A 24,975-nucleotide genomic window follows, 5' to 3' on the forward strand; every position below is an offset into this window, starting at 1 on the left:
TTGACACCTCATTTTTAGGTATGCCTGGTGTTGCTCCTAGCATGTCTTCCTGCACTCTTCATTGAACCAGCGTTGATCCCTTGGCTTGATGGTAATGGTAGCGTGATGGATATGCCGGGCCATGAGGTTACAGACTGTGGTTGAATACGATTCTGTTGCTGATGGCTGACAGCACCTCAAGGATGCATAGTTTTGAGCTGCTAGATCTGTTCTGAATTTATCCCATTTAGCATGGTGGTAGCAGTACACAACACTGTGAAGGCAGGACTTAGTCTTTACAAAGGCTATGCCTACCTATACTCCTACCTATAACCGCTATGGACAATGCATCTGCGACAGGTTGATTGGTCAGGACAAAATCTCATAGATTTTACCCTCTTATTGCTTCCCTTACCACCTAATGCAGGCCCAGTCTGGCAGATATGTTGTTCAGGACTCCGCCAGTAATGGTGCTACCGAGCCTTTCTTGGTGAAGTCTCCCACCCAGAGTACGTACTGTGACCTCGCCACCCTCAGTGCTTCTTCCAAGTGGTGTTCAACATAGGGGAGTACTGATTCATCAGCTGAGGGAGGGCGGTAGGTGGCAATCAGTGGAAGGTTTACTTGCCATATTTGACCTGATGCCATGGAACGTCATGGGGTCTGGAGTCAAATTTGGGGACTCCTCGGGCAAATCCCTCCTGACTGTATACCACTGTGCTGCCACCTCTACTCAGCCTGTCCTGCTGGTGGGACAGGACATATCCAGGGATGGTGATGGTGGTGCCTGGGACATTGGCTGTAAGATATGATTCTGAGAGTATGACTATGTCAGGCTGTTGCTTGACCAGTCTGTGGGACAGATCTCCCAATTTTGGCACAAGCCTCCAGAGGCTAGTAAGGAGGACTTTGCAGGATCCACAGGGCGGGTGTGCCATTGTCACTTTTGGTGCCTAAGTCGATGCCATATGATCTATCCAGTTTTATTCCTTTTTGACTTTTCTGTATGGTTTTGGTACAATTGAGTGAGCACAACCATTTCAGAGGGCAGTTCAGAGTCAATCAAGCTGTGTCTGGAGTCACACGTAGACCAGACCAGGTAAGGACAGCAGATTTCCTTCCCCAAAGGACATTAATGAACCAGATGGGTTTTTACAACAATCGATGATACTTTTAAGGCATTATTACAGACTAGCTTTCAATTCCAGATTTTTTTATTAATCAATTCAACATTTATTTTACACGTTTAGTTTCAAAAACCTTCAATTTGCACTTTAAAAACTTATTTTTGGTACTCTGGAATAGACATTAAATGGTTTATTCATTTTTGAAAAATGAACTTTTACTGGAATTTAAAAGTTCTCAATGGCAGTTCCACTAATGTCCATTCTGCATCTCCATGCGAGTCTCTGGAGAGTCTTCACCTTCCGACAATTTCTCATCACCTGCATTAATAATAATAGAGTTAGGTTACAATATATATAATTTTCTGCATAGATCTGAGCTTAGTTGTTTGTTTTACCATATTTACTATGGGGTTTATAACATCCTCATGGTGTTGCAACAGCAGTACTCTTTGGTTTTGCATGCAACTACATTTCTATGAACTGACCTCTCATTATAAATGCAGGGTTAGCTCTTTTGTAAAATATTGCAGCATTTCCAATGCACAGGACATGAAGTAAAGAGACAATTCATTTGGCAGCAGTAGCTTACCCTAAAGCTTACTGCCACTAAGGAGATTTGAGATGGCTGCAGTAAGGCCTGGATGCAGCTCTGGAGGTCTTGTTGTATCAATTGTTAGAGAGGACAGGTATTCTTCCAAGAAGAGTAGCTCAAAAGCATCCTGCATGGAGGTAGCAGTGTGAACACTCACCTGTAACCAAATCATAACTACTATTTGGTATGTTCATCTTTCTATAAAATAAAGGTTATGTTGATTGGTATTTGGTCTTGTTTCACTGAGTGAATACTTATTCTGCCATCAGAGAGATTAAAAAAGCAAAGTCCACAAATATCCAGTTCAGGTCAAAAGAGAGTATTATTGTTACATCCTGGGTAATGCCATCATATAACTAGATATATGGCAGTGTGAGGCAACACCCATAAGATATTCGGACTACATATGGGATGAACTGACACCACTGCATCTGAGAAGGTACGTATGTCAGATCCAAATTTGTAACATACAATATGTTTTAGCAGAACATTCCATGTAGCTGCTACATCAATGCACTTGTCCTGAGACTCTCAAAATATGGCAAGGAACACACATTGGCCACACACAACATCATGTTCATGTTGCATGGTCACAGATTTGCATCTGGGGACTGGTGGCCAGGGCCTCTTCTCCGCCACCTGTTCCATGAGAATTGCAGTTAGCAGATTACAATTATGCTGGATGAATCAGGAGCCAATCATTTTAGATACCTAATCTAATCTGAACTGCATGCATCCTTTACTCCTGTACTGCTTCTTCCCGAAGGGTAACATCCACAGATGGAGTGGAGCTTTAAGATGTGAATAGCTGCAATATGAAGCTTTAGGACACTATAAAATCAGAAATGAAATTTCTGAGTCAACATGCAGGTACTTAATGTAACTAACAAGTAGATTCCCTTATGTGGAACAGAAGTCAAAATGGCTGAAAACACCTAGCACCATTTGATATAAAATTGTTGAGCTTTGATAGTGTTATTCAGAGTGAAGGGGAAAGGGAAGGGTTTTTTTTATTCGTTCATGGGATGTGGGTGTCGCTGGCTAGGCAAGTATTTACCAATCAAGTGAGCTGCTTTGATTGATTCTTTCAGGTGCTGAGGCTGCATTATGGGACAAGGACATCATAAAATATTTTCTGGAGGTCTCAAGCAGTCAAGCACTTTTCCCACCACATTACTTCATACTATGATGTAATGGGCACAGAAAAAGTCTTAGAACCAGATAATACAGACCATCAGCGCACACTGTGGACTAATCCTAGTCAGGCATCACATTATAGCTCCTATATGCGTACATGTGAAAACAGTAAAATTTTATTTTGTTTAACAAGGATTACTTACTTTCCAGTGTTTGTTGTAGTTCATGAATAGTGCTGAGTAGAACGTGGAACTGTTTTCTTCTTAGTTCAAGCTAGTAATAACAAAATGGTAGAAGTGTCAATTTGGATGATAATGGAAAAAATAAAATAGAAAAGATTTGGTCAGGGCTTAATATTACCTTATCTTCAACGCTTTCTTTAATGTGAGAAAGATGTTCTAGTTCCTTACCCAGTGCCTCCAGCTGCCTAGAAATTAATCATCAGAGGAGAAAATATTTTTCAAAGGCCAAACTTAATTTTTACATTATCTAACTAATTCTGTGGTGTTTATCTTATTTTGTCATTTCTTCTCAACTTTCTTCTTCCAACTTTGCCTCGCCCCTCATTGTATTTTTGATCATCTTCTTGAATAAAGTGGATGAGATTGTTCATTAGACTGACATTGTCACAAATGCAAAACTGCTAACTAGTAGAACAGTTAGTATGCACCATTAGTCAATGCTAAAAAGGCTAATATGAGCAAATATTGCCTCCATATGCATGTCCATCTGCCTAATATATCAGAATGTTTGCCAAATTTATTTTTATTTAAAAACACAATTGAAATATGCAGAAAATTATTTCATTAACACTTACTGCAAGGTTTCATGTCTATCAGGATGCTGTTGGATGACTTTTGCTAATGCATCATACTCTGTAAAAATGAATACAGAGAAAACTTAAAAAACACTGCTTTACCAAACACAAATGAACTGGAGAAAAAAATATATAGACTGTTTAGTTCTCAATAAATTAACCAAAACATTTTTAAAAATGAGCTGAACTGACACTCAAAGCTGAAGTAAGAATCAGCACTGAGATGGAGGTGACAGGAAATCCTATGTAGGAGGCAAGAATATATCTGGAGGAGAACACAGGAAGTGGAACTCATGTTGGAAGGAACAGCAACAGGAAAGGGATTTATATGGAGAAGAGTAGATTGAGGGAAACAGCCAAGTCAGCGTTGAGACCAGGAGGTAGTGGTAAAATATAGATGTGGTGGCAAAATCTCAAACTTGAGGCTGCTGTATAGTGCAAGTGCAGGATTGAGAAAGTCCAGAATCTGCATGATAACTTCTGGAAGTTGTAGCCTGGTCACTTGGATGCTTCAAATTCAGCTTCACATAATTGCATGTGTTATGGTAATAGTTGTGTCATGCAGTGGCTTGTGGCAGCTGTGGTATGGTTATTTTGTTCAGAGCATCATGCCCTACCTGAGCAATAACTGTGCATAGGAGAGGAGCATACTGGAGGTTGGGGATTTTCAAGAGGTCTGGTTTATGGCTGCAGACTATGTATGGCAGAAGGGTGAGAAAGTACTTAAAGCAAGCAGATGTGGTGGGTAAGTTTTTGATCTTTATCTGAACAATTTGTTTTGTGCTTATGTCGCTATAAATATTTATTAGCATGTAATGAAGTGGACAGAGATGCAATCTTTATTTCCTTTTTTAGTAGAATGTGGAGAATAGATTTGTTTAACACGAATCGAACAAAAGTGGATTAAACAATTAGAGACAAGGGAAACCTTGTCTATTGCTTCTTGATACTGGAACTGGAGTTATACTTAAAGGAAAAGAGTAACTAAAGTGAGCATTGGTCCTCTAGAGTGTGAGAACAGGGAATTTATAATGGGAAATAAGGAAATGGCAGAAGCATTGAACAGAAATTGTGTGCCTGTCTTCACTGTAGAAGACAGAACATCCCAGAAATACTTGTCAATCAAGAGGTGAAAGGGAGGGAGGAACTGAAAACAATTACAAAATCACCAATGAATGGGTACTGAGAAAACTATTAGAACTAAAGACTGACAAGTCTCTAGGACCTGATTGGTTTGCATCCTAGTGTCTTAAAAGAGGTGGCTGCTGAGATAGTAGATGCATTGGTTTTAATTTTGCAAAATGTCCTAGATTCTGGAAAAGTCCCATCAGATTGGAAAATAGCAAATGTAACTTCTCTATTCAAGGAATGAGGAAGGCTGAAAGAAGGAAACTGCAGGCCAGTTAGTCTAACAACTGTCAGAGGGAAAATGCTAGAATCTATTATTGAGTTTTTTGCAGGGCACTTAGAAAATCTTAATGCAATCAGGCAGAGTCAACATGGTTTATGAAGGGGAAATAGTGTTTGACTAATTTATTTGCGTTCTTTGAGGAAGTAACAAGCAAGGTAGATAAAGGGGAACCTGTGGATGCGGTGTACTTGGATTTCCAAATGGCATTCGATAAGGTGCCACATCATAGGTTACAACACAAAATAAGAGCTCATGGTGTAGGGGATAACATATTAGCATGGGTAGAGCATTGGGTAGCTAACAGGAAGCAGAGAGTGAGAATAAATAGGTCTTCTCAGGTTGGCAAGCTATAACTAGTGGAGTGCTACAGGGATCAGTGCTGGGGCCTCAACTATTCACAATCTACATAATTGGCTTTGAGGAAGAGATAGAATCTATGATTGCTAAATTTGCTGATGACACAAAGATAAGTAGGAGAATAAGCTGTGATGAGGACATAAGGAGTGTGCAAAGGGATAGGTTATGTGAGTGGGCAAAAATCTGGCAGATGGCATATAATGTGGGAAAATGTGAACGTTTCCACTTTAGCAGGAAGAATAGAGAAACAGTATATTATTTAAATGGAGAGAGATTGCAAAACTCTGCAGTACAGAGACCACATCTGGAGTACTGTGTACAATTTTAGTCTCCTTATTTAAGAAAGGATATAATTGCATTAGAAACAGTTCAGAGAAAGTTCCAGGGCTGAGCGGTTACCTAATGAGGAAAGGTTGGGCCTGTTATCATTAGAGTTTAAAAGATAGACAAAGGTGATCTTATTGAAACACCCTGAGGAGACTTGACAGGGTGGTGCTGAAAGGATGTTTCCCCTTGTGGGAGAGACAAGAACTAGGGGACACTGTGTAAAAATAAATGGTCCCCATGTAAGATGGAGATGAGGAGAATTTTTTTCTCTCAGAGGGTCATTAGTACGTGGAATTTTCTTCCCCAGAGAGCAGTGCAAGCAGGGTGATTGAATATTTTTAAAGCTGAGCTAGATACTTGATTGACAAGGGAGTCATGGGGGTTAGACAAGGAAAGTAAAGTTGATGCCATAATCAGATCATCCATGATCTTATCAAATGGCGAAGCAGGCTTGAGGGGCCAAATGGTCTATTCCTGTCCCTAATTTGTATGTTTGTATGTACATATGCTTTCTGTTCCGCAAAATTCAAGTTCAGATACTAAACAATACTAATTCATGAACTTTGAACATAAGTTCAGACACAGATGTTTTAGCCTACAAACGAATGTAGAAACATACCAAGCATTCAAACCCGAAAATACATATCCAGATGTCAAAAAATAGAAAGGTCTTCTAATTCTCCAATGGAGACATTGCTTTATTAGAAAAAAAAACATTTTTCTTGTATACATTTAAAAATTGTGCATTTAGCCCATATGAGAATAATTACCAACAATGTAGAAGTGCATTCTTCCCACCAAGTGGCAAAATTTAAGAAACTTGCTAAGTGCAAAGACCTAAGTGCAAGGTTGTCCACACAAGTTAAGAATTGAAATTATTGGACCCAGTCTAAAGACAAAGGTTCTCTTCCCATTAATGCTTGTTTATAATTGTTTCCGCTTTTTTATTAAAAAGAACATTTGTTTATCTCAACTTAAGAAAATGGAAAAGCTACAAAATGTTACAAAAAAAGCCCTTAATGTCACAGGCCAACATCCTGTGCCTTTCAGTGTCTTAAAAATCACTGTGATGAAAAATTATACAGCTCTTACTTCATGATGGCAATGTAGTTTTAGGAAAAAATTAGAAAAATTCCAGTCAGAGCGTTAGCATATATTGAAAACCGTCCCAGTGATGAGTAAGTTAAATAGCCATAATTCACAAATGACTATTGGCACATCTCTCCATTAGAGAGAGACAATTGGTTATATAACTTGAGGGGCACCACTCCGCAAGCGTGGAGCAAGGCAAGGAGACATGCCTCCATGAACCACAGTACAAGGATTGAACTCGCACCACTGGCATCATTTTGCATCACACACCAGCCATCTACCTAACTGAGCTGACTAACCCCCCAGATGATAACTAAAATAGATATATTATTGGAGACACTAATTTACTGGTTGCTTAAATAAGTCAAATTAGTTTTCTGACAGGAGATTCTGGAGTTTTTAACCAGTTTGTTGGTTTCATATTTTTCAATTCTGTCCATTTTTCTATTTGTGCAGTAATAAAGACCTATACAAAAAACCTATTAGCTGAAAGTAAGTTCTAATACAGCACATAACCTGCACATTACTTATTAACTCAGAAACAGAAGGAAGAATGAAATTCAGTTATACTGCAACCCAAAGTGCTTTTCAACCAATGAAATAGTTTTGAAGTGGAATCACTCTTGTTATAAGGGGCACATTCAGTAACCAATGTGCACACAGCATGTTCCCACAAACTGCAGTGAGATAAATGACTGGTTATAATCTGTCTTTTTAAGGTGTTGGTTGATCAACAAATGATGGCAAGGACACGGGAGAGTGTTATCGGATCTTTTACATCCACCTCAGCAGGCAGGCAGGGCTTCAGTGTAACATTCTATCCAAAAAATGTATCTATGAGAAAAATGCATTGAAGTAACAGCCTCAAATATATACTCAAGTCCTGCAGTGTGGTTTGAATCAACAATTTCAGACTCAGGGGAAGAGTGCGGCCACTGAATCTTCCCGACACCTGATGCTACAGCATTTTTATTTCATACAATCAGAGTGGTCCACCACTTAAGGAGTACATTTTCTGTGGTGCTCCTGGCCCAGAATCTGACACAAGTAGAATACATAAAGAATTCAGACAAAGGATCCTCATACTCTATTTCCAGCAGGCAAAATTTTATATCCATCTGTGTTAATGCCTGGAAAATTGTGTGTGCTATAAATCATGTATGCTGACTTCACAGCACAAATTTTTAAAGTCTGCTTCCATCACACAAAGTTCTGAGAGGAGATGCAGAGTCACAAAATTTACCCCTCCCCCCCCAACCACAAGATGTTAATAACTGCACATATTAAACATTCATGTTTCTGAGCTGTTACTTATGCTAATAAACACCAAGTCACTACACAGCTCAGACAGAAAAGATTACATGTAGTATACAAGAATGATTGTTAGATCAACAGGAAAATTATAAAAATAGTAATTCTGATTTGTGATTAAAATATTAACTTTATTGTAAGTTATTTTAATGGGTCAATGGTGAGAAGTTTAGTCTCTTTATGCTTCAAACTGATCTTTCTCAGCATGAAGTAAATATACCCAAAGAACAAACTGTGGTCATAAATAAATCTCTCTCTCTTCACTTAGCACCCTCAGTTGTCTGAAGGTTGCTACTCATGACTCTCCACGCATCTCTATCTACAGCAGTCTTGCCATATCAGAATGCAGCAAGTAGAAGAGCAAGGCCCCAAGAACCACCTCAGCCAGCACATGGACTTAACCCATGCCACCGATATTAAGCACCATGCTCTAACCAACTGAGCTAACCTGCCCTACCAGAAATAAATAGAATAATTAAACTAAACACAATGTGCATTAGGCACTGGAAGACATAATAAAAAACTAAACTATGTCAGTGGTACCATTAAAATTAAAAGGTCCAAAGATGTTCATTGTCAAAACTACTAAGATATCAGGATGGATCTTGCTAGAACAGGGCATTTCACTATTAACTTTTTTCTTCACCCTCCAATTTGAAAAATATTCACGGCCTAACTTGCTGGAATTGCAAGCTGATAACAGGCTCAGGGCAATGAGTATCTGGGACCCCTTGAATGGCAGGACCAACAGTGTCTTCTTAGTAATGAGAGTGAAGCATTGCCACAAGAACGAGAGAAAGAAGGTGAATTAAAAGTCAAATCAGAAACAGAAAGAGATGAAAAGATTGGATTAACAGAGAAAAGGAGAGACAGAAAGGAAAAGTAAGAAATAAATTTACAATTTGACATTTATAAAATTTCTAAGAACAATGTACCCTGAAGGAATGAAATTAAACAGTTTAAATTGTTCCCTTTCAGAGCCATAGAGGTTGATCAGCGTTTCATTAACAATTACCACATCATTAAAAAAAGTATTTATCCTCTTAATTACCAGACTTAGCTTTTTTGTGGTGAGTTTAATGGGCAATTCATGTTCAAATCCACAAGCTCTTTAAAAATAACAGGCTAAGGCGAGATGTCATTTTTGTGAAGCAAAAGGCGGTGTGACATAAATTGATCAGCAATCCTGGAGATTCACAACTCACAGCATATCTCTTAACCTCCTGAATTTGCTGGCCAGTTTGCACATTAAAAACAGCATACACTGTTAACATGTTATTATTTTTTCTGCAAGACCATTGGGACAAACATCTACTGTATAAGTTTTCAGGTACCTATGCTGATTTATGGTATTCGACCATTTTGTTCAGTAAGGACACCTATTTAAATCATATGATAAGCGAATAAACTGTGCAAATATTACCTTGACGGTTTTTCCGAATTCGTTTTGCTTGTAAAATCTGTTTTTTACATTCTGAGATCTTGTCATGTGCAGCTGCAATGTTACTTTCTGAAAATAACATGATTTGCTTAGCAAACACAAATAAAAAAATAAAACTCATCTTTATGAATTCTCTTGCACACAAGAGGGTACTCAGCAGAAATGTTTCCACTGTAGTCAAGGTTATGGTAAAATGTAAATGGTTATTCTTCAATTGTAAAGTATTAGCACGCCATGTATTTATTAGCAGGGTATTTCTTTAGAAATGTTTGGCACATGCTTTGAGCTTCCACTAACTATCCAAACGTGGAAGTGTGCAGGATCCAATATAAAAGGAAAATGTTTTGACTATATTAATAATGGACTGTACTGACAACTGTAATTATGGCTGAGCACCCTGAAAGCTTCAACTTAAATTTCCAGAAAAACCAAGCATACTGTAAAGCTGAAAACATACATTTTCTCTCCCTTCCTTCACCTGCCATTCATAATGTTTTCAGCTCTCCTCTCCTATAGGTGATGGGTTGTGCTGGGTACATTTCCAGGGCTATTAGCAGTCCTTTGCGCAAGTGGCTATGCTTCCATCGTGAGCCGACAGCAAGTGTCAACAGGCTACAATGGTGTTAAGAGTTTACATTTTACCCCTAATATCTTGTGGTTACAGCTAGACAGCAGTTTCCAATTCACTCAGAGTCCTTGCAAGTTGCTGTTCACAACCTCCCTTTGCTTTCCAAAGTCTTGAACACAGTGATACTTCCTGGATCTATGTCCATCTCTCCTACATTTCATATTCAAATGTCACCAATCAGGTCCTTCTGCAGCACTGAAATGGCCCTAGCCAAAGTCACAAACTACTTTCTGTGACAATGAGAATGGTGCATTATCCTTCTGTGATGTCTCTATAGCCTCTGACACGGTCAATCATGCCATCTTCATCCAATACCTCTCCTCTGTTATTCAGATTGATGGGACTGCCCTTAACTATCCAATTATAACCTGAACATTTCTATCAATGGCCTCTCTTCCCAATACCACACTGTCACCTCATGATCCACCTTTTACATGCTCTTCCTGATCTACCCTTGATGGCATTATCCAAATGCGAGGTTAGCTTTCACAACTGCACATGAAAGCCATATCAATCTGACATCTAGCCTTGGATGAGCTGCAATTTTCTTCAGCTAAACAGCGACAATACCAAAGTCATCACTTCCAACTCCTGCCACAAACTCAGTAGCATTGCCACTGACTCCATCTGATTCCCTGACTACTGCCTCAAGTTGAATCAGACATTTTGCAGCCTTGGCACCTAAACTCCACCCTCAGCTGAGCTTCTAATCCTACATCCTCACTGTCGCAAAGGCCGCCTTGCTCCAACCATATAGCATCCTCACCACTGGCCTTGCTTCAGCCTATCTGCTGCTGAAACTCTCATTCGTTTCTTTGTCATTTCCAACTGGACTATTCTAATGCTCTCTACACCAGGCTCCCATTCTGCACGCTCCACAAACTTCAATTTATCCAATGCTCTTGTGCCGTTTTCCATTCTGCATCAAGTATCAACACCCATCATCCCTGTCCTTGCTGACCTACATTGGCTCCTGCTCCCTCAATGCCTCAAATTTAAACTCTGCATTCTCACAGTTAAATCCCCATTATGTGACCTTTCCCATCACCGTAACCTTCTCCAGCATTACAACCCTAGTTCATTCATTGAACCGTGATCCAATTTTATTAAACATTTAACATTATTTAATAGAGCATTGCAAATTCAATTGTCCTGAAAGGATCAACAAAATCTATGTGAATCTTTACATTGTAAGTAAGTGATGCTCATATTACACAGAAAAAGTACTGCCACAGATTGAAGACACAACAAATATGTATTTCCAAGAGGTAACTCGATAAAAAGCTAATCAGTTCTATGAATTTACCACAATAAATAGACTAATTTCACTGCGCCATTATTAAGCTTTTTCTTACCTATGTCTTTTGATATTTTCTCATAATTCAGCATTTCCCTCAGGTTCATATCATACACAAGCAATGTTTTTCCCATAGAAAATTCACACTGCCCCAATGTACCAAGCATGCGCTGGTGTTGGCTATACCTAGAAGATAGTAGGTGAAAAATGTATTACAACACAACAGTCTATTTTCATCATAACCAGCCATTGAACAATGTGCTGTGTCATGAGTCACGGATTGTAACTGTCACTGGAAATCCCAAAAGCACAATTTCACTCCAATTAGCATGTCCAAACTTTAAAATTAAATCGAAAACAAAGCTCCTTTGTTGCTTAGTATGTTTATTTCCTGAATAACTGAACCAAAAGACTGAGACCGAAGGCCTGATCAGTACAGAATTAGTTGGTGGATCCAGTGGTGCCCACTTGAGCAAGGTATTAAAGGATACCCTGCAGACAAGGAGCCAGCACCATTTGGCAGAATGGTTTAAACTTGGTAAGAGAAAAACAAGTAAGAAAACAGGTTTACATCAAAATTCTAGCTAGGTTTTAAAAAGTTATATCTGATTACATTTCAATTTATTTTTCACATTTCCTCCCAAAAAGTCAACATTGTTATTCTACAATTGTTTCCAAATAGTAAAAGTTTCATTCCTGACCTCACAACATGGACACTTCTGTTATGTAGTTGTTAACAACACAGTCAAAATAGCTGTTACTGATGTTATGATTAACCTGTGAAGCCCACTCTTAATGATCAGTTCCAGCTGAAGTATTCAAGGGTTTAAAAACACCAAGCTTGAGTGCAATATATCTTAGTACTAAAAGAATTCAGGGTAGTAGCAAAATGAAATGCAAAGTTTACTACAAAGCCTATTTCAAATAAGGATGTTAACAATGGACAAAATTAAACTCAGTTAATAAAAAAGCCAGAATTATGATCCTCAAAACTAACATCGGGTGAGCAAATATTGGAATCTGCAGGGAATGCAAGAGTGTTCAGTGAACAAAGCCAATAAATCTAAGCATAAACAAAAATGTAATCATGTCTAATAAATTTAATAGAACTATTTGGTAATTGTAAGTCAGCGGATGAATGTCATGAAAGGACACAAATGCAAATTTTGAAAATCATGAAGAAAAGTTAAATATAAAACAAAAAAATTACAATAGTCTAGCAGAAGCTTTGGCTGGGCCTCACATGGAATACTGTGCCAAGTTCTGTCACTGGCCATATGAGAGGCCGAGACCTTGGACAAGGTTCAGGGGAGGGTCACTAGATTAAAGTTTAATAGTTTAAAGACCCTTGATTATCACAATAGGCTTTTAAACCTACAAAAATTAAGACTTGAAGAAGATTTGATTGAGGTCGTTAAAGAAAAGATTAGATGCAACCTCTGAACCTTCTGACTCTGAGCTTCCAGTAACTTGCCGTTTTAATTCTCTGGCGCACTCCCACCTCAGCTTCCAACATCATTCCAATGAAGCCTGGCAGAAGCTCAAGGAACAGCAACTCTTTTGATTAGGCACTTTACAACCTTCTGGATACAACACAGTTAGCAACTTCAGATCATAACCACTGCTCCCATTTTTTCAGACAGCAGTGGCTGGTAATGGATCTGTTATCATTTACAGTTTCTTCAGATCAATCGTTGTTCCTTTACTTGCCCCATCACTACCCCTTTTCACCTTACATCATCATCCCTTTTGTCACTTAATCATTCCTTCCTTTCAGCCTATCACAGATCTTCCCTTGGGTTCTTTCCTCCCCTCTCCTTGCCTCTGTATAATAAAACCGATTACATCTCTAATTGTTACTGGTTCTGATGGATAGGACCCCAACGTAAATTGTTAACTCTCTGTATCTCTCTCCCACAGATGTTGCCTGACCTGCTGAGTATTTCCAACATTTTCTGTTTTTATTCCAAGGTAGTCTATTTAAGTTAAATATATATTGGGGAGAATCAGGAGACATGTGCATCAATTAAATAAGTATTGAACATGTCAGGAGGTACTCATTTTTTTTTCAAAGTCAGTGGTCTACGGAACAGATAGCAGATTCATTGCAAGCACTTAAGGGAGAGCGGGAGTGTGGGCAACATAACTGCATTTAGGCTCTCCAGCGCGCAGTGAAAATGACGGAGGGAACATCGTCATTTGGTAAGAGGCGGAACAAGACCCACACTCTTTGCCGACGATGTGGGGCTAAAGTATTCCACCTGCAGAAATCGACCTGCGGCAAATGTGCCTACCCTGCCAAGAGAAAGAGGAAGTATAAGTGGAGTGCCAAGGCCAAAAGGAGAAACACAACTGGTACAGGCCGCATGAGGCACCTGAAAGTGGTGTATCGCCGATTCAGGAATGGATTCCGCGAAGGGACCACCCCGAAGCCCAGACGTTCCACAATGGCTTCCTCCAGTACTGCATAAACTACCAGTGTATCTGCACAACAAATAAAGTTATGGTTTGGAAAGTTAAAAAAAAATAACTGCATTTAGAAAGCAGACGGGTATCAGGGAACATTTCCCCCAGTAACTGCTACATCTTAGAGCTCATTTGCTGGCCTTTAGGTGCCAGAGGAATTTCCCAGAGTCTTTTTCCCACACTGTTCTATAGTTTTTTTATTGCTTTTTTTTATCCCCCAGGAGGTTTTGCAGTTGATATGTCAAGATGCACAGAATTTGCACCACAATAGTATAGGATTGCTCGATGCATTAGCTGATCTTTTCCTCTCTTTGCTATTCATATGCACATAATCAAGGCAAGGGAACAGGCAAAAGCAAAATACTGCGGATGCTGGAAATCTGAAACAAAAACAAGAATAAAAATAGCTGGAAAAACTCAGCAGGTCTGACAGCATCTGCGGAGAGGAATACAGCTGACGTTTCAAGTCCGCATGACTCTTCATCAGAGCTAAGGAAATAGAGAAATGACGTGAAATATAAACTGGTAGAGGGGCTGGGACAGGTAGAGCTGGATACAGGGCCAGTAATAGGTGGAGGCAAAGAAGAGACTGCCAAAGATGTCAAAGACAAAAGGACAAAGGGGTGCTGACGGTGGTGATATTATCTAAGGAATGTGCTAATGGGGACATCAAGGGTAGCAAGCAGGACAAGCAAGTGGCAGATGGCCCTAATGGGGGTGGGGTGGGGGGAAGGGATCGAAATGGGCTAAGAGGTGGAAGTAAAAGAATAGATCGAAATAAATTTAAAAATAAGCGGGAGAAGAAAAATGTTTTTTAAAAATTATAAATTATTGCAAAAAGGGGGATCAGAAAGGGGGTGGGGATGGAGGAGAGAGTTCATGATCTGAAGTTGTTGAACTCAATATTCAGTCCGGAAGGCTGTAAAGTGCCTAGTCGGAAGATGAGGTGCTGTTCTTCCAGTTTGCATTGAGCTTCACTGGAGCATTGCAGCAGGCCAAGGACGGACATGTGAGCATGAGAGCAGGGTGGTGTGTTGAAATGGCAAACGACAGGGAGATCTGGGTCATGCTTGCGGACAGACCGAAGGTGTTCCACAAAGCGGTCACCTAGTCTGCGTTTGGTCTCTCCAAAGTAGAGGAGACCGCATTGGGAGCAGCGAATGCAGTAGACTAAATTGGGGGAAGTGCAAGTGAAGTGCTGCTTCACTTGAAAGGAGTGCTTGGGCCCTTGGATGGTGAGGAGGAGGGAAGTAAAGGGGCAGGTGTTGCACCTTCTGCGGTTGCATGGGAAGGTGCCATGGGAGGGGGTTGAGGTGTAGGGGGTGATAGAGGAGTGGACCAGGGTGTCCCGGAGGGAACAATCCCTGCAGAAAGCCACCTGGGGGGGGTGAAGGGAAGACGTGTTTGGTGGTGGCATCATGCTGGAGTTGGCGGAAATGGCGGAGGATGATCCTTTGAACACGGAGGCTGGTGGGGTGATAAATGAGGACAAGGGGGTTCATGGTTCTGGGAGGGAGAGAAAGGTGTGAGGGCGGATGCGCGGGAGATGGGCCGGACACGATTGAGGGCCCTGTCAACCACCGTGGGTGGAAAACCTCGGTTAAGGAAGAAGGAAGACATGTCAGAGGAACTGTTTTGGAAAGTGTCATCATCAGAACAGATGCGACAGAGGCGAAGGAACTGAGAAAATGGGATGGAGTCCTTACAGGAAGCGGGGTGTGAGGAGCTGTAGGAGTCGGGAGGCTTGTAATGAATATTGGTGGACAGTCTATCACCAGAAATTGAGACAGAGAGGTAAAGGAAGGGAAGGCAAGTGTCAGTGATGGACCACGTGAAAAGGAACAGACAAGGTCTTTGACCAAAATCAAAAGAGAGCTCAAAGAAACTTTGGAGACTAAGGAAACCTACTCTATACTCAAGAAGTGCTAATATATAAACAGTTTATTACCCAGCGTAATAAATGCAGATTCAATTTCATAATGTTCATAAAGACAGATACACTATTTAATGCAGGGATAACAATGCTGGAAATACTCAGCATCGTTGGAGAGAGAAACAGATAAAATAATTATTTATCTTCTACATTGCTTAATACATTATCCATCATTGTTTTGATGTTTAAATGTAAATCAGAACATGAAAGATAAGCCATTTTGAAAACTTGTGCTTTAAAATGGTGTGTATGAGAAAGGTCGATAACAATACTGCTCAAGCTCAAAGGAAATGTCATTAATAGTTTTTAATTATTTTTCCCAACAATTACAGTTTACAAAATCTAATCTAGATTCCTCACAGATATATCTGGTACATGAATCACAAAAATTTAGTATGCATGTACTGCAAGTGATTAGGAAGGCAAATGGAATGTTGGTATTTGTTGCAAAGGGACCAAGTATAAAAGTAGGGAAGTTTGTTGCAATGGTACAGGGGGTTGGTGAGACCACAGCTGGAGTACTACGTACAGTTTTGATCTCCTTACTTAAGAAAGGATATAATTGTATTAGAAACAGTTCAGAGAAGGTCACTCGACTGATTCCTGTGATGAAGGGGTGACTTATGAGGAAAGGTTGTACAGGTTGGCATGTGACCATTGGAGTTTAGAACGAGTGGTGCTGTTATTAAAACATACAAGATCCTAAGGGGACTTGACAGGGTGGATGCCAAGAGGATGTTTCTCCTTGTGGGAGATATTAGAACTACGGGACAGTTTAAAAATAAGGAGGTCTCCCCTTTAAGACAGAAATGAGGAGAATTTTTTTTTATTCAGAGGGTCTTAAGTGTATGGAATTCTCTTCCCAGAGAGCAGTGGAGGCAGGGTCATTGAATATTTTTTAAGTCTGAGTTAGATTGACTCTCTTGTTAATCAAGAATCTAAGGTTATAGGGGTTAGACAAGGAAAGCAGAGTTGATGCCACAATCAGATCAGCATGACCTTATCAAATGGCGGTGCAGGCTTGAGGGGCCATATGGCCTACTCCTGCTCCTAATTCATATGTTCACAAAACAGCACAAACCCAACCACATCTCTTTACATACAAGGGCAAACTTGGACTACAACTACAGTGGCTTCACAACAACACTAAAGTTAGAATGCAAATAAAGCCTAAATCCAGAATCAAAGCACAATGTGACACCCAAGAAAAGTAGAGTAGAATCCCTGAAAGGTAAACCCTGACCATAATTTACACAATGTAAATTTAGCATCAGTGCAAAGTGAAAGCCATTAAATCACAATAATTTCCCAAAGTTAAACGTGTGCAAGTAATCAAACCAGTCACTTACACAAGTTTATTTCAATTAAATAAATGACTGAAGGGCCTGTAGTTGCCAGCACAGATAACAGATAATCTATTCAGCCACAGAACACAGAAACTATTCTACTCATGTCTTATACTAAAAAAATTTGCTTGTAGATCAAGGCCAAGCCATCCTTGAAGTGCTATTTCTAACCTGTTGACAACCAATTAGATCAATAAAACAAGAGAGTTTTCAGAGAAGTATAAAATTTGCACTCTAGAAATGCTGGATGATTGACTGTATGTGCTTGTGGACAAATACTTTTAAATATAGCATCAGAGATTATGAAAATAATTTTTATCAGTGCTCTAACTGACCTTATTCACAGAAACATACAAAATGTATTTGGCATTTAAATTGAATGAGTATAGTTAATTATCTATAGTAAAGATGATTATTGTATTAAACATAAATTTCTACAAATTGAATCTAACATATTATTATATAACCATTCCGTATGTGATCCTTTTACTAAGAGGTCATTGTTAGACATGTTCAAATCAATTAAAACTAATCACATACCCCTCCTCTTGCGATCCTGAATTACACCACTTAATGAAGCTTTTCAGGAGTAGGTTAATGCGCCGATCATCACCAGCACCATCTCCATCAATTAGAAGCCGCTTACGTATAACTTCATCTAAAATTGAATAATTTTAAGAAGTAATAAGACTCTCATTTTTCCAATCCCATTGGTTTCACTTAATATTAAGTTTAACACATTTCCCAGTTTAATAAGATTTGACTCCATTCAAAGCATTAGTAATCATTAGTTTTTTTTATTAATATGTTCTCATCATTCCCAATACATCATTTATGAAATTAACCATTCAAGTACAGGAAGCTTGCTTTGTTATTTTTCAAGAATTTGACTGCATTTATTTGGCATGCTAGAATTAAAATATGCTGCTAGGACGTTCAAAATCAAGAATTTGGTCAACTCAAGAAGTTATTTTATCACAAAAGACAACTTTTAAATAAAACTCATTCTTATTCAGAGCAAACACATTCAGCATCTACCTCTCCCATCTACTTGAAGTACCTGAGGAAAATCTTCTACTTGGGTAGTCTTTTAAACAAGTAAATTAGTACATAGACAGAATTGATACATACCTATGTGCAAGACTTAAAATCAGCCAATTTGCACAAATCATGCTCCCATAGTCATATTAAAATGACCAAATAATCTGTTTTGTAGTGTTGATTGAGATATAAATATTGGCCAGGACATCCAAGGATAATCCCATTACTCTTCTTTGAAGTAGTGCCAAGAGAAGGCAAACACAGCCCAGTTTCATGTATCAATTGAAAGTCAACACCTCCGACAGAGCAACACTCCCTCAGTATTGCACTGGAATGTCAGCTTTGATTTTTCAGCTCCAGTCTTAAAAATGAGTTTGAACCCACAATTTTCAGACTCAGATGAGAGTGCTACCAACTGAGCAATGGCTGATGCACCTGATAAAATTTATTCTTTCTTTTTAAATAAACCAAAGTGCAATTTTAGGAGCACTAATACTTGTGAATTTACAGCCAAACAACCACTTCAAAGTAAAAATCAACTTTTAAAAGTGTGGAGTCTCTTCCCTTCAGATTTTAATTATTGTTGGAGATCTTTAAAAAATTTAAATTTTCTTCCATCATATTATTCTCTCTTAATCCCTTTCTTTACCTCTATTTCACTTCACTAGGGGAGGTGGTGGTGTAGTGGTATTGTCACTGGACTAGTAGTCTGGGGACCCTGGTTCAAATCCCACCATGGCAGATGGTGGAACTTGAATTCAATAATAATCTGGAATTAAAAGATGATCACCATTGCTGGTTCACTCCTTTAGGGAAGGAAATCTTCCTTATCTGGCCTGCATGTGACTCCAGACCCACAGCAATGTGGTTGACTCTTAAATGCTCTCTGAATAGGGATGGGCAATAAATGCTGTGATGCCCAAATCCCATGAATGAATTAAAAAAAACTTTGTACTTGACTTTAAGTGGTGGTGCTTCATTAAGAATTCTTCAATCTGATTGATTTAAGGAGCTACACTGTTCCTTGCCCTGTTCAGTCAAACACGGGCTGCCCTATAGAGGGTTCTGCACTGAAATGAATTTCTAATCACTACAAGTTCAAGTGTGAAAGCCTGTGAGCAAGTATAATGTAATGAATACCAGCACCATTCATTCACCACTGACCAGAAAATCTGGGCCAATATGTTTCTACTTGAACCAACAAGGAAGCACTACTGGATCCAATTCTAGGTATGATGCAGATCAAGTAGGCAACCTAAAAATATGGACACATTTTGAAATCAGTGACCACAACATAACGAAGCTTAGTTTAAGGACAAAACAGCAAAAATAAACTCCAGGACAAGAGTGGGGAGGCAGTGGCATGGTCACTGGACTAGTAATCCAGAGACCCAGGGTAATGCTCTGGGGACCCGGGTTCAAATCCCACCATGGCAGGTGGTGGAATTTAAATTCAATCAATATTTTAAAAATCTGGAATTAAAAGTCTAATGATGAAACCATTGCAGTTTAAAAAAACCATCTGGTTCACTCATGCCCCACAGGGAAGGAAATCTGCTGTCTTTACCTGGTCTGGCTACATGCAACACCAGGTCCACAGCAATGTGGTTGACTTTTAAATGCCCTCTGAAATGGCTGAGCAAGTCACTCAGTTGCATCAAACTGCTACAAAGTCAATAAGGAATGAAACCGGGTGGACCACCCAGCATTGACCTAGGCACTGGAAACGACAATGGCAAAGTCCTCCTTACTAACATCTGGGGCTTGTGCCAAAATTGGGAGAGCTGTCTCACAGATTGGTCAAGCCTGAAATAGTCATACTCATAGAATCATACCTTACAGATAATGTCCCAGACACACCACCAACATGCTTCGGTATGTCCTGACCCACTGGCAGAGATGGTGGCACAGTGGTATACAGTCAAGAGGGAGTTGCCCTGGGAGTTCTCAACATCGACTCCGGACCACATAAATTCTCATGGCCTCAGGTCAAACGTGGGCAAGAAAACCTCCAGTCTTTGGCCAATTTGATTCATTCCACGTGATATCAAGAAACGGCTGAAGGCACTGGATACTGCAAAGGCTTTGGGCCCTGACAATATTCTGGCAATTGTACAGAAAACCTGTGCTCCAGAAATTGCCGCGTCCCTTGCCAAGCTGTTCCAGTACAGCTACAACACTGGCATCTACCCGGCTATGTGGAAAATTGCCCAAGTATGTCCTGTACACAAAAAGCAGGACAAATCCAACCCGGCCAATTACCGCCCCATCAGACTACACAATAAAGTGATGGAAGGGGTCATCAACAGTGCCATCAAGCAGCACTTGCTTAGCAATAACCTGCTCACTGATGTTCAGTTTGGGTTCTGCCAGGGCCACTCAGCTCCTGACCTCATTTCAGCCTTGGTTCAAATATGGACAAAAGAGCTGAACTCCTGAGGTGAGGCGAGAGTGACTGCCCTTGACATCAAAGGAGCATTTGACACAGTGTAGCATCAAGGAGCCCTAGCAAAACTGCAGTCAATGGGAGTCAGGGGGCAGACTCTCTACTGGTTGGAGTCATACCTAGCACAAAGGAAGATGGTTGTGGTTGTTGGAGGTCAATCATATCAGTTCCATGCTATCACTGCAGGAGTTCCTCAGGGTAGTGTCCTAGGCCCAACCATCTTCAGCTGCTTCACCAATGACCTTCCTTCCATCATAAGCCTGGATATTCGCTGATGATTGCAATGTTCAGCATCATTAGCAACTCCTCAGACACTGAAGCAATCCTTGTCCAAATGCAGCAAGACCTGGACAATATCCAGGCTTGGGCTGACAAGTGGCAAGTAACATTTACGCCACACAAGTGTCAGGCAATGACCATCTCCAACAAGTGAGAATCTAACCATTGCCCCTTGACATTCAATGGCATTACAATCGCTGAATCCCCCACCATCAACATCTTGGAGATTACCATTGACCAGGAGCTGAACTGAACTAGCCATATAAATACTACGGTTACAAGAACAGGTCAGAGGCTAGGAAACCTGTGGGAAGTAACTCACCTCCTGACTCCCCAAAGCCTGTCCACCATCTACAAGGTATGTCAGGACTGAGATGGAATACTCTCCACTTGCCTAGATGAGTGCAGCTCCAACACCACTCAAGAGGTTTGACACCATCCAGGACAAAGCAGTTCACTTGATTGACACCCCATCCACAAACATTCACCCCTTCCATCACCAACGCACAGTGGCAGCAGTGTGCATCATCTACAAGATGCACTGCGGGAACTCACCAAGGCTCCTCAGACAGCACCTTTTAAACCTACGACTGCTACCATCTTGAACGTCAAGGGCAGCAGACACATGGGAACATCACTACTTGCAAGTTCCCCTCCAATCTACACACCATCCTGACTTAGGAATGTATTGCTATTTCTTCACTGTCAGTGTCAAAATCCTGGAACTTCCTCCCTAACAGCACTGTGGATGTACCTACACCAAATGGACTGCAGCAGTTCAAGAAAGCCGTTCACCATCACCTACTCAAGGACAATTAGGGATGGGCAATAAATGCTGGTCTGGCCTCTGACATCCACATCCCATGAATGAATTTTAAAAAGCACTTGACAGGAGAAAGAAAATAGATTAAAAGCTTCTTTTAGAGTGTTCTATCCAGGTTAAATTGAAGGAAAAATTGACAAATGAAATAATAGATCAGCTATGGAAAATGCTTATAAAAGGCAATGAAAAGATTCCACAATCAGGGAAATCAGTAAATAAGAGCATTTCAAAAGCTGGAATCACATGGGTGAATAGTCAAATTTGAAACTAAAAATATGTTTAACACATGTAGATCCAGTAATAATGTAAGCTAATGTATAAAAACGTAGGAAAGCTACAAAACAGATTAGAAAGGCTAGGAGTGGATATGAGGTAAAGTTAGAAAAAGGAATAGGGCTCTAGTCATAAGAACTGTCAAAATAGACATAGCACCTCCAAGAAGTGGAGGTGACATAATTTGTAACAGAGAAGGAAAGAATTGCAGACAAAATGGGCTGTAACTTCCGACTTCCAAAGTGGCATATTTGGGAGGGGGGGGTATCCCAAAGATGCACTGGGGAAGCTCCCCCATTCCCCACCCCGGAAGTTCCCAGGTAAGGTTTACACGGCAATTGCCTGAGGAGTGCAAACTTCCCCTGGGCAACTGCCCTGCACTGGGAATCATACGAAAATGCAATTTAAAATGCAAACTTCAAATGGTTCCGACTGTGTTACATCAATAGTTACCCAGAAAAGGTTAAAAGGATTAAAACAACTTCTAACTTCTGGGTGACTATTGCACAGACCCACACTGACCCCCACGTGTGGTTCCCCCACCACACCCACAAACCCCCACAGACCTCCCCCCAAACGCAACTACCTCCCCAACCCCAAGGCCCGATCCCTCCCCCACTTCACCCAGAGGTGCCCAACCTCCCAAGGCCCAACCAGACACCTCCACCCTAATGAGGCCCAACCCAACATCCACAAATGCTACCCCCCCCCCAACCTCCACCCCATAAATCCTACCCACTTACCTTCTCTCGGAGGCCAGGGAGAAGGCTAACTTCCCAGGTAAGGTTTAAAGAAGGATCTTTAAACTTGGCTGGGTCTTTAACTTACCTAGATTACAGCAGCTCGTGCCATAAAAAAGGGGACATCCAACTGAGCTCCCCTCAACACTAGGCCCTGGGAATGCACTGCACTGCTCGGATCTCTGCTCAGCCTGAGTTGAAGAGTTGGGTGAGGTAGGATCCCAAAAAATTTCAGGTAAGAAAGTAGGAGCAGACTGGCAATCCCACTAAATAAGTACTTTGCTTCAGTTATTACAGAAGAGGTAGATACTGGGAACTACCGGAAGTGGGTGTAGAACAGTTAACATAAGTTACAAACATACTTTTTACAGCACAGAAACAGGCCATTCAACCCAGTGTTTATGCTCCACACAAGTTTCCTCCCAATTTATAATCTTATCTAAAGGCAGCATCTCTGACAGGGCAGCACACCCTCAGTACTGCACTGGAGTGTCAGCTTGGATTATGTGCTCAAATCACTGAAGTGGGGTTAGTGGACGTTAAAATTCAAAGAGAAATGGTACTTAAATTACTCAGGTTTAAAATAATAAATCACAGGTGATTTACATCCCATAGGAAGTTAAGGAAAATGGCGGGAAGGCTGTGACTACAATGTTTTCCACAGGATTTTGGACAATTAATAGCAGGGGACTAAAGCTGGCAAATGAGGCTTCCCTCTTCAAATAAATGGACAGGGACAAGTTAGGAAAATTACGGACTACCTATTTTTACTACAGCTTTTGGTAAACTAGTGAAGTCTACAATACTGGGTGGAATTAATAGGCATCTGAAAAACATAAGGTAATTTAGGCAGGTGGCACCTGATCAATATAATTGATAGGCCAATTCCACAAAACAAGAGATGCCCGTGAACACCACACATGGTAATTAGTGGAAAGTTTTACACGTTTTTGAGCTTTTATGCATCTAAGTGGCACTACAACTCAAGTATCAGGTCTCTATTACCCCTATGCTTGCTGATCTATGTTCCCAGTCCGGCCACACAATTTTTAAAAACTCATCCTTGCTTTCAAATCTCTCTATCGCCTTGCCCCCTTCCTATTTCTGTAACTTCCTCCAGTCCTCTCAGATGTCATTACTCATCTACATTATGGCTTCTTGTACATCCCTGATTTTAATTGCTCCACCATTGGAAACTGTGCCTTCAGCTGCCTTGGGCCTTAAGCTGAATTCCCTCCCTAAGCTGTCCACCTCTCTCCTCCTTTATGATGCTCTTCAAAACCTAATACAAAAGCAAAATACTGCAGGTGCTGGAAATCTGAAATAAATTCAGAAAATGCTGGAAAAACTAAGGAGGTCAGGCAGCATCTGTGCAGGGAGAAACTGGAAAAAAGTTAGAATTCCTTGAAACTTACGTTTTTAACCAAATTTTTGGTCACCTGTCCTAATGTCTCACGTGACTTGGTATCAAATTTTATTTGATAATGTTCCTGTGAAGTATCTTGGGATGTTTCACGATGTTAAAACTCTATTTAAGTGTATGTGGTTGTAAAGGTAAGAGGTGGCGAAACCCTGTGCAGGAGGCCACCTCAAAGTTTTGATATTTGCAACCAATACATATTAACTTGTACATTTAATGCATGCTATGTACATTTCAGAAGTTTCCAAGTAGTTCACTGGAGTATTGTTACTTTTAAATTTTTGTCAAGAATCTTTTTCCTATTGGGAATAAAACAATTTGATTATGTTCTTTCTGTACAGGGCCTTTATAGCAGGTTACAGGGCAGGAAGAAATCAGGGAAAGTTGTCTTGGGGCCTGAAGACAATCAAGTGTGAGGAAGGGAGCTGGTGTCTAAAGAGAGGATGATGTGTGTATGATGTATGGATAAAGGAAATTGCTGCATTAAGGTACAGCCAACAAATGAAGGAGTCTGGAAGTGAAGATCAGAATCTTGAGGTTAATTCATTTGGGTTTGTCTAGTGATGAGAGCAGGACTTGTGAAAATGGGACAGAAACTGCAGCGTTAGGAATAATTTGTAGAAGGTGGAAGCAAGTGAGGGAAAATACTGGAAAATCGAGCATGAGCGTTTAGCAAGGATGGGGAAAGCGGT

The 24,975-nt window shown here is 40.3% G+C and overlaps 2 protein-coding genes across 3 annotated transcripts; one reads left to right on the forward strand and one right to left on the reverse strand.

Moving 5' to 3' along the window:
* Positions 1-1,175: 1,175 nt before the first annotated feature.
* Positions 1,176-17,915, reverse strand: thoc7 (THO complex 7). Of its 2 annotated transcripts, XM_078543646.1 has the most exons (7): positions 17,802-17,915; positions 11,575-11,702; positions 9,574-9,660; positions 3,653-3,710; positions 3,196-3,262; positions 3,039-3,108; positions 1,176-1,424 (listed from the first exon to the last, which is right to left on the reverse strand). In XM_078543646.1, the coding sequence occupies exons 2-7, from the start codon at positions 11,681-11,683 to the stop codon at positions 1,357-1,359; spliced, it is 459 nt and encodes a 152-aa protein (XP_078399772.1). In that variant the 5' UTR covers positions 11,684-11,702; positions 17,802-17,915; the 3' UTR covers positions 1,176-1,356. The 2 variants fall into 2 exon arrangements, with proteins under 2 accessions (XP_078399772.1, XP_078399773.1); XM_078543647.1 differs by lacking the exon at positions 9,574-9,660.
* LOC144681318 (large ribosomal subunit protein eL37-like) lies at positions 13,678-14,046 on the forward strand. The gene has a single exon (XM_078542918.1). It carries the CDS (start codon positions 13,694-13,696, stop codon positions 13,985-13,987), a length of 294 nt encoding a protein of 97 aa, XP_078399044.1. The 5' UTR covers positions 13,678-13,693; the 3' UTR covers positions 13,988-14,046.
* Positions 17,916-24,975: the final 7,060 nt, after the last annotated feature.

Source organism: Cetorhinus maximus, chromosome 6, assembly GCF_964194155.1.
Source record: "Cetorhinus maximus chromosome 6, sCetMax3.hap1.1, whole genome shotgun sequence".
Classification (NCBI taxonomy): Eukaryota; Metazoa; Chordata; class Chondrichthyes; order Lamniformes; family Cetorhinidae; genus Cetorhinus; species Cetorhinus maximus.

Excerpts from the sequence above, each read along its gene's own strand:
- thoc7 (XM_078543646.1), bottom strand. The coding sequence starts at position 11,683 with ATGCTTGGTACATTGGGGCAGTGTGAATTTTCTATGGGAAAAACATTG. Across the intron at positions 9,661-11,574 it reads GAAAATATCAAAAGACATAG|AAAGTAACATTGCAGCTGCA; the intron begins GTAAGAAAAAGC and ends TGTTATTTTCAG. Across the intron at positions 3,263-3,652 it reads GATAGACATGAAACCTTGCA|GCAGCTGGAGGCACTGGGTA; the intron begins GTAAGTGTTAAT and ends ATTAATTTCTAG.
- LOC144681318 (XM_078542918.1), top strand. The coding sequence starts at position 13,694 with ATGACGGAGGGAACATCGTCATTTGGTAAGAGGCGGAACAAGACCCAC.